Below are 10,035 nucleotides of genomic sequence, written 5' to 3'. Positions count from 1 at the left end.
GGGAAAATGAACCTAAGCAAACTATTCGAATGGCATTTCAGGGGCAAAGGAAGAACCGAAGACGATATTGCTGCTACTCCTGCTCCTTCTGCTCCTGCTCTTACTGCTGATGAAGAAGAAACAGTTGGCAGCACAAGGAGCTGAGCAACCAAAGAAATGCGGCAAAGCAAACAAATGGCAGTGGCCATGGCACTGCTGTTAGGGGTGGGTTGTGTGTGTGCCAGCACAACCATGTCAGCCATGTTGCTCTCGGCAGCGTTGTGGCTCTCGCATTTGCTGTTATTCCACTCAGGAATTCCGCACAGCCACCCCCGGAGCAGCTTCCGGCAATGGCAACGGCAGCGGCACCAGCACCGTCACCAGCACCGGCAATGGAGACGGCAGCTGTCTGAATGCGGACGCATGAAATGGAAAAAAATGGCATTTAAGAAAAGCGAAACGAGAAAAATAAGGAGCTAAACGACTTTGGAAATTCCATTTGAGCAAACAACAGGCAACACCTCCCTTTCCCCTTTCTTCACACACACACACACACACACACACACAAACCAAGTGAAACGAAGGACTTTGAGTTGGACTTGGCTTCGGTTGTAGCTCTAGCAAGTTGTGCTCTACACGAATCTTCCAAGTTTTCTATATATGGCTGGGTTAAATCGGAGCGTAGCATCTGCTATATATAGCGCTCTGTCATATAACTTCAGTGGTACACCCTACGCTCCATGTGAACATGCAACGAGTTGTCACTTGACATTAAAAACCCACAGATTCTGCATCCCACACTTGCCTCATGCCTTATGCCTCATGTTGCATGTGCATGTCTACTTATGTATTTCAGTGGGCAACGTTGGGGCACATAATGCAAATGGCAGAAGAGACGAGCCAACGGCATCCGATCCAATATTTGCGCCAATAAATAAATTTAATGTACAAACTCCGGGCATGCGAGAGAATATTAAAAACGAAAATTATATTCTACCCAGAAGTTGCCAGCCACACACATATATGAAATGTATATGTATCTATGTATATTCATAGCAGCTCACCCTGACTCCCATGTGTGTGTGTGTGTGTGTGCAAGTGTGTGGGCACTGCACATTTGCATAAATATAATTATGAAACGGAAAATTTAAAATTGCATTCAATACGGAAAAAAATACAGAAGCAAGAAGCAGCCATATTCATTTGAAAATTGAAATTATTATGCTGAAGACCCCGTTATACTCCACGAATTAAATGTACAAGTCCCAGCAAAATAACCGCATTGAAATTCATGGAGAAGACAAAACTCATTAGCAGCTTCTCGTTTTCAATAATTAAATATGCGAATACATATGTATAATAAACTTGAAGAATCTTTAATTGCTGGAGCTGTCTATATAATTTTTCTTCACCGACTTACATTAGTAATTTTTAAATGCAATTCTTGGAACTTTGAGTAAATATATCTTAATAGATTTGTAAAATAATAATAATAGTAATATACTGTAATATTAATAAAAAAAACTACAATTCGATAATTTTATATTTCTTTTAATTATGGAAAAGTCTTTTTAAATATATAAATGTTTAATATTACAAGAGTTTCTCAGTAAAATCTATCAAAAGTTTCATTACAAAATGCACAAAAAGTGAATCAAAATAAATAGAAAATCTAAATTGCTCAAATGTCACTGTAGATTATTTTATATTATGTTAAATTTATGACATCATTATAACATCATACACGCCACAAGTAATAAGTAAGTAGTAATTTCACATATGCTGCATTACACTCCCCTACACTCCTTCAAATTCGGTTAATGTACAATAAATGGTTCTCTTCTTTGTATAACATACACATATACATATATGTCTCGATAGATAGATACATGTGCCTGCATATAACGCACTTTGCAATCGAAACACGTATCGTTCATGTTTGGTGATTATAAAGTTTTAATGAATACGCAACACATCTACCCCTGCCCCATCCACCTTCGTCGTCTCCTCCTCCTCCCACCGACTGCGTCGTTCAACTCCACATCGATGGCAATATTGAGTTGGATGCACGTTGTTTTTCCTTGTTTCAATTCCCCCTTCAACACCGAGATACTCGTACAACAACTGCAGCGGCATTTCATTTTTACAACGGCATCGCACAAAGCTCTGTGTACCAGGCAGGATATTAACACGTACATGTGTAGCATCGCAGGATGTGCGTCCTCATGTCCACATGTCCTAACAAAGCATAAATATGAATGACAACGAGCTGAGTTGGCGAAACAAACCCCTTTTCCTTAAACTTACTTACATATTTCCCCATTCAATTGGCTTGCGCGTCGTGTTCCTTACGGGTTCGACCTTTACAGCCGTATTCATATCCATTGCCATTTGGGATCGTTAAGACGCACGCTTTGTCTTCGAAAATTCTCATTTATATGTTTAATATTCGCAGAACATGCAAAATATCCAAGAAACTGCCTTTCTTTCTCTCTCCTACATTTACGAAATATTGTGAAGCTCTGCGGCATTATATAAACATATTTTATTACAAATATCATTTCATAACTTATTAAAATAATATTATATATTTAAATATTACATATTTAAATCAAAATCGAAACAAGTATCAGTTCTGAAACAAATTTTTGTAAAAGGTTTTATAAACAACAATAAACTACGTACAACAAATCAAATTTTAAATATTTTAAAAATGCTAAGGTGTGTTTATGGCATTAGAAGTTGCTTGAAAGCTGAAACTTGAGATCTAAAATTTAAAATTTTCGAAAGACACAACTGAAGTCCCTTTTTTGTACCAAAACCGTACCGGTACAACTGTTTCGGATAATGAAAACACAATTAATTTTGAATATTTCAAATTTAAGAAATATAGTAGTTAGAAAATTTGAAACACGTTTAAGATATATATCTTCTGATTTTGTTAGTACATAATTACATTTAATTTAATGACCTTAAAATATGTGTTTAATATTTACCAGCTCTCATAATTTTACATAACCGTCTACCAAACTTTACACATCTACTATATAGTATTACGTGTAATTATATTTTTAAATGCATATTAAAGGTATAAAATATAGCATAAGGCTTTAGGAGTTGTTGTTGTTAATTAATTTAAATGTCAACTTCATAACAATCGCCATACTCGCTCGTATATCTGTCCACTTACCTGTGTTACCTGTTCACTGCGCACTAATGAACACAGGCAACAGTAACAACAACAATAACAACGCTGACAAGTTGCAATACTGAAAATTAATTACGCTGCGGATTGGTTGGCATGTTACCAGTTAATTATGACCGTTTTCACCTCTGAGTTTGCCGCGACTGTCGACGACAAATGGAAGTTATGGCCGAATTCAGCATTGTTATTGGTCCATGTCGAATACAAGCCCAACCAGTGTATGACTTAAGGCAACAAAGGCGGAGGAGTGGCCCAAAACTAGTTTCTTTGTCTTTGTCTCTGCCTTCTCCGTTGCGTCTTTGCACTCCCCATCGAGTTTAAGCCATAAATCCAATCAACGTTCCTTTTAATGGCGTTTTTCTTCATGAAACCATTTCATTTCAATTTTTTTTTTTTGCTTTGTTCTTCTTTTTGCGGTTGTGTTGTTGTTACTGCTGTTGTTGTTGTCTTTATCTTAATTGAACGACGGACCACACGTGAGTCAAATTTTATATTCATAGGAGAGTGCATATTAGCTGAAACTTTTCTAAAATAACAAATGCTTTGGGGTAGAAATGAGAAACTTGAAACCTTTTTATAAACTAACAAGAATTTGCTCTAAGATACTCATGTTTAAGGACTGAATTCTATTAATATTTGATCGATTATAAGCTTATGTAAAATAATAATTCAGAACAAATTAAAAATTGTATATAAATTTATAATAAATAAATGAATTATGAACTAATAAATAACTGTAAATGTCGAAAGACAATTTTTTTTGATTACTTATTACTTATAAAATTTATTCCTTAGCATTTTAAGGAAATCTTGAACTTTCCAAGCTTCCGATGCAATTCGAATTGTAGCTAGAAAGTGAATTCAGTCAGGGACTCTTTGAGGCTGTAATTCGTTTTAGAATTGCACATTTGGCAGGACATTAAAATGCCACCAAAAAAGAATCAACACGACATTTTCGCCATTTGATAGGAATATGAGGTGTGGGGGTGGGGGTGGAACAGGTCTTCCTTGGCGAGTTCCCAGCAACTGGATCTTGATTAGAATTCTTAAATATTTATAAAAACAACAACAACTATGGCATGGCCCATTGGGCACAACAAAAGCAAACAGGTAGATTCGCATTCCAGCTAGCATCCGAACTACTTTGGTGCCATTCCCGGTTGCCCCTCCAGCTCCACGCCCAAATGAGGTCCGCCTGTGGGCGTATGAAATTTACATAGAACGCAAATAAATGAAACAACAGTTAGCCGTGCACGAATCGGGTTATGAAATTAACATTTGCAGCATTGCCGTGCGCCCGAGCAGAGTTCCATTTAAGCTGAGGCTACGGCTAACGTCCCCCTTCTCCCATCCCTGTTGGCCTGCTGAGCCAGCACTTGCCAGTTGGCCGCAACTAAAAATGCGAAAAGTCGACAAAAAGTCTAAAAAGTTTTCGGTCTCCCAATGCCAAGCTGCGGTGCGGAGTTCTTCCGAAACGAAATGAAATTTTCAGTTGAGTTGCCAGCATCGCACGCCCATTCAACGCTCCTGGCCAGGGCTGGAGCTGGGAATGGGGTTGGGACTAGGGCTGAGACTGAGCTAAGCATTGGAATGGGGTATACTGCTGAGTTGCCAGTGCAACGGAGCTGGCATCCAAACAGAAACTGAAACGTTGGCATTGGCAGCAGCATCACCGACGTTGCCGGCGAGGACACAGTCGACACATTTAACGATTATTGCCGGCCATTAAAAATAACAAGCAAAAGTTTTGCGCATAAAGCCGCTTCGGGGATTCATTCAGCGAATCCAAAGGCGAGCAAAACTCTTTTGCCGAATCCTTTCTCAATTGCAATTGTTGATCCTTTTGCAACTGTGAGGTATTCGGTTTGTATCGTTGTCACAGTTCGCAGTTTGCAATGAAATCGCTAAAGTTTAAATTCAATTCAAGTCAACTGAGCATTATTTCGATTTGCTAAAATTGTTTTGCCTTTACAAAGCTGTATTTAAAAGAAAATTTGAAAAATTCCTGAAAAATTGATTATTTACATTGTCTCCCTATAAGAATTTAAATAGAAAATACAACAAAGATATATAAGAGTGACACAAAAAAACGAAACCAAACGAAAAATTCCAAAAATGTATGGAGTTTTAGGAGATTTTCGGTTGGTTTCGTTTTCTGTGGCGCCTCTAATAAGAAGAGAAAAAATAATTTAAATACATAGAAAATCTTTCTTTTATGCTTAAGTGATACACAGTTATTATTATTTTTAAAGCTTGGACCATTTGCTTCTCACATGAGTCTCCAAAAAACCATACAAATATTCAAATTGCGCGCCGTTTGCATTTTTTGAGCATTTTTTCTTGTTGTCTCGCAAAAGCTGAATTGTATAGCATTTAGGTTTTCATTATGTATGAGTCTACGTTAACAGCTGAATGCTAAAGTGAGTATATCTTTATTAACAGAGAGCTCCTCCGCATAACATTTTCATGTTCAATGTTAAGTTTAAATGAATGCGCGGTTGCGCGCTGTATCGATAAGAATTATATGTCTCGATAGAAAAGTCGATACAGTTTCATGGTATGTAATCACTTATTATATTATTAAAAGTAAAATATGGCATGAAATTAATCGCATTTCATTTTGGCGAAAGCTAAAATGAAACACTATAAATAACGACTGCACTAACAGAAATTACTCAACTGAACTAAAGCTCCACCGTTTAATATAAATGCTCCTGGATTAACAGAAATTTACTCCACTTAACAGCATGCTCCTCCTTTAACTCTGTTAGGTCTTCTGGTTACCGTTGCCAAAGTTCGATGATAGAAAAATTTAAAAATTTGTGTAAGTTATTAGCTAACTATATTCAGCTGTGTCTATATATATACATATAAGTATCTTTTATAAAGCCATGAAGAATTACTTTTTTAAACTGCGCGCGTTTGCAGATGTTAAGTTAGGAACAAATTGCTAATGAGGAGTAACGTCGTTAAATGTTATACCTAAAATATACCAGACGATCTGGTAATTATAAATACTGAATTTATTAGAACGCGTTTTTGGTCGCGTATGGAAAGCATTTTAATTAAGGTTTAAAGCTTGTCACCCCCAGGAAAAAGAAGTTACAAATTCCATTCTTAACAAATGTTAAAAAATCGACATAATTCTACAAAAATTTAAAAAATTCGATCTTCAATATTCGATTTTAAGAAATGTTAAGAAATAGGTAAATATTCTTCGGTGCAACTGTTTTTGCAATCTGATTAAAATTGTACATGCTGCCAGATCGGGAAATTTTGCAGTGTGGCAGCCTTTGGACCGCGTAGCAGTGTTGCTGTGTTTAGTTAGTTTTTAGTGCATGCCGTGCTACAATTTTTTAAATAATTGAAAAGAAACATAAATAATGGACAATGTAAGGGAGTTAATACAATTCATGCAACCCAATCAGCGGCTAGATCTTAAAGCAGTGGCACTAACACATGTTCTAAGTAAGTAAAAGCGCAAACAACGCCCAACGGTGTAAACAAAATGCGGCGAGTGCAACACGTGCTCAGAAAAGGTCTTTTTATATAGAGCTTGTGTTTGTTTTTAAATAGGTCTGACTGGCAGTGCGGAGGGAAAGGAAGCAATACTATCGCTTGATGAAATGCTAATGGCCATCTTTGGGCTGACCCTCGATGCCAACGCTACAGTTGCAAAGGATGCGGTGCTGAGCCTGATAAACCTGTCAGCAGAGGAAGAGGGAGCCATCAAAGTGTACGAATTGGCAAAGCAAGTGCAACCCGTAAGTTAAACTACTACTCCAACTTAAACTAATACTAATCCACTGCCTCTGCAGACCTTTGCCATTGTCGATCTCGCTGTCAAGCAGATCACGGATGAACAGGCGGACCTGGCAGATGCCTGGAGTATGGTGCTGAGTAATTTAACTCGCGTCGAGTCGCTCGTTCATGCCGTACTTGACTCTTTGGAGCCAACACTGTCCCAATTGGCGAAAGCATTTGCTCAGCTAGACTACAACAAGAAGAAGTGCAAACTCCACTATTTGGCACCCATATTCTGCAATCTTACTCAAGTGCCGCGCGGTCGGGAGTTGTGCTGCCAGCCAAAGTATCGGCTGCTGGAGAAGCTGCTGCCCTTTGCCTCGTTCGAGGAGAGCGTGGTTCGTCGTGGCGGCACCATTGGCATCCTTAAGAACATATGCTTTGATGCAGTATATCATGATGTGATATTAAATGAACAGGACGACATATTGGTCGCCATACTACAACCGTTGTGTGGACCCGAAGAGTTCAGTGATGAGGACAATGACAAACTACCGATTGAATTGCAGGTGAGTAAGTCAACAACTGTGCCATAATAGATGAAATGTAATATGTGTTCTCATCGATCGATCAATTCCAGTACCTGCCCGAAAGCAAAACCCGCGAAACGGATCCGGATCTGCGAAAAATGCTGCTCGAGTGCCTCCTGCAACTGTGCGCGACTAGACGCTGCCGCGAGGTGCTGCGCGCCAAAGGCGTCTATGAGGTTCTGCGGGAGTACCACAAATGGGAGGCCAAGCTGGGTCGTGACAGTGACTGTGTGTTAGCCTGTGAGAATGTTGTGGATATTTTAATCAAGTGAGTTCAAGGTTTTCTTCTGCAAATACTCAACTAAAAGCCCTATTCTTACAGAAAAGAGGAAGAAATTGGCCTTGACAACTATAAGACTGTCGAAGTGCCAGCTGATCATGCGGAAAAGTTTGTCCAGGAGGATGCCGACTACGTTAAGAGTCTTTTAGATTAAGCAACACATCGTCTCAGACTGTAAATAATTATATCCTAAGTTAAAGTCAGAAATCATATTGAATTTTCAATATATGTATGCATTTTTTATTTAGAAATGTTAATAGTTTTGTGTGTTTGATAGAAAAGTTGTACACTCGCATTTAAATGCAAAAGAAACAGAAAATTTTAATTCAATTCGATTAGTTTTAGTAGCTTCGTTTATCTAGTTATTCAGTTATCCGTTTGCGCTTAATTGTAAATATAAACTTCTTAAGTGCTAAATACAAATGTTTAGCAATTGCAATTGCCATGAAACTTTTAATGTTTTATACACTTTGATTGGTCGTTCATTGTATGTACTTATATATTTGTATACTTTCGAGTATGCGAACTGTTTGTGTAGGAGTGTGTGAGTCAAAGATTTCAAATTCTGCATATATCGGTTGCTAGCCAATCAGGTGCCTTAAGTATGCTTAAGCTTTTGCTTTTGATTAAATAGCTTGTTTGTTTTTTTCGTTGCATCGAAAGCAAGCAATTTCAGCAAAATGTTATCTTATCAAAAACGTGTGCAAACATTCTTTTTTTTAACTATTTTATTTTTACATAGTGAATTTTTTTTCTTAATGCAGAAACCATTGCAAGCTCTCTTTTTGTGTGAGAAATTAAAAAGAATCGATGATCGAAAAAACAGATATATAAACTGTTCTCGTAACAATAATTACATTTTTATATGATTATCATTAACCTTTCTCTTTTATAAAATGCTATTGTTTTTGATCTTTTAAGCTTTGCACATAGATTTAGCTTGGTCCTATTGGTTTTTCATTATCATATGAGTATGTTAAATTTATTTAGATTTTATAATTAAACTTTTAGGCTTAACGTTATTTTCCAAGTTGAGAACCTAATTTTGTTTCGCTATTCTTCTATAATCTAATTTATTTTTTCGTTTTAATTTGTTAACTTAGCACTGCATATCATGTTAAATTCCTTCATAAACGGGCCATTATGGAGTTAACTCATAAAACGAACTGCGAAAATAGGAAGTCGATCATATAGTGACATCATTAACAGCTAAGAGCTTATTTCATTACCTAGAAATTGGCTGAACAGTAGGTATTTTACACAAACAAAAGATAAGATAAGAAACATCTATAAAACTTTCAGTTTATTGTACAAAATCTACCTATCTGTGGACATTCATTTAAGAAACGCTTATCGCATTTCCATGCGGCGAGAAAGAACCTCGTACTCAAAGATCTTGACCTCATCGGAATCATATGGAATGTAGAGGCAACCGTGGGAGGGATGTACCTTTCCTACAGTCAGACTGCCGGCATGGTAGCCGCGTCCAGCATACAGATCTTCGCCATCCACATTGCGGCCCACTCGGACAGCACCAGCTGGCACCTCTCCATTTGCACCGGGCAGCCACTCGTAGTTGTGACCGCTGAGTACCTCGTAGTTCTCCAGCTCAATCTCTTGGCCGGCAAATGTCACGTACGCCTTGCCCTTGTTGGGAATTATCTTTGCCGGCATCAGATCGTTGTTGTGATAGGCACGTCCAACAAATATGGTATCCCCATCGGAATCGTGGCCAGCAACAACAGCATCTTGCGGCAAAGCACCGTGGCTATAGTGTAACCAATTGTTTCCTACAAAGGATCAATCACAATGTTAGTCAGCCAACGGATATAGTTGAGGGCCCATCTGCTTACCATCCATTTCGTTCGACTTTCAAGTTAGTACTAAGAGTGGGACATGGAATTTTTCTTATGAAGGTTTAAAGCAGCGATAAGTCTATTGATAAACCCGGCTGTTGATAAGACTCAGTCTACAATCAGCTGGTGAGTCAAGCCCATCAACTTTTCATATCAGATCATAAAAGAACGATAGACGCGGAACTTTACGACATAATTTAGGGTGCGTATGGCAAAAGAATTGGGTTATTTTTGGTGATAAAAGAAAGTGAAAATTGTCAATCGAACAAATTAATTTTGACAGCATGTCAAAGTGGATTGTTAATTTAATATGAAGATGGAGAAAATTGTCTTAGAGCTCGTAAAATTAATTTTTTTTTTTCGCAGTTTAGAGCATTTGTT

The 10,035-nt window shown here is 37.7% G+C and overlaps 2 protein-coding genes across 2 annotated transcripts; one reads left to right on the top strand and one right to left on the bottom strand.

Moving 5' to 3' along the window:
* The first annotated feature begins 6,498 nt into the window (after positions 1-6,498).
* LOC117789851 (protein HGH1 homolog) lies at positions 6,499-8,248 on the top strand. Its single transcript, XM_034629005.1, has 5 exons — positions 6,499-6,652; positions 6,761-6,948; positions 7,003-7,497; positions 7,569-7,786; positions 7,841-8,248. The coding sequence occupies exons 1-5, from the start codon at positions 6,568-6,570 to the stop codon at positions 7,950-7,952; spliced, it is 1,098 nt and encodes a 365-aa protein (XP_034484896.1). The 5' UTR covers positions 6,499-6,567; the 3' UTR covers positions 7,953-8,248.
* Positions 8,249-9,079: 831 nt separating this feature from the next.
* LOC117789853 (natterin-3) lies at positions 9,080-9,799 on the bottom strand. Its single transcript, XM_034629007.1, has 2 exons — positions 9,652-9,799; positions 9,080-9,588 (listed from the first exon to the last, which is right to left on the bottom strand). Exons 1-2 carry the CDS (start codon positions 9,656-9,658, stop codon positions 9,149-9,151), a joined length of 447 nt encoding a protein of 148 aa, XP_034484898.1. The 5' UTR covers positions 9,659-9,799; the 3' UTR covers positions 9,080-9,148.
* Positions 9,800-10,035: the final 236 nt, after the last annotated feature.

Source organism: Drosophila innubila (genome assembly GCF_004354385.1).
Source record: "Drosophila innubila isolate TH190305 chromosome 3R unlocalized genomic scaffold, UK_Dinn_1.0 2_E_3R, whole genome shotgun sequence".
Classification (NCBI taxonomy): domain Eukaryota; kingdom Metazoa; phylum Arthropoda; class Insecta; order Diptera; family Drosophilidae; genus Drosophila; species Drosophila innubila.
This window is presented reverse-complemented; position numbering and strand designations above follow the sequence as displayed.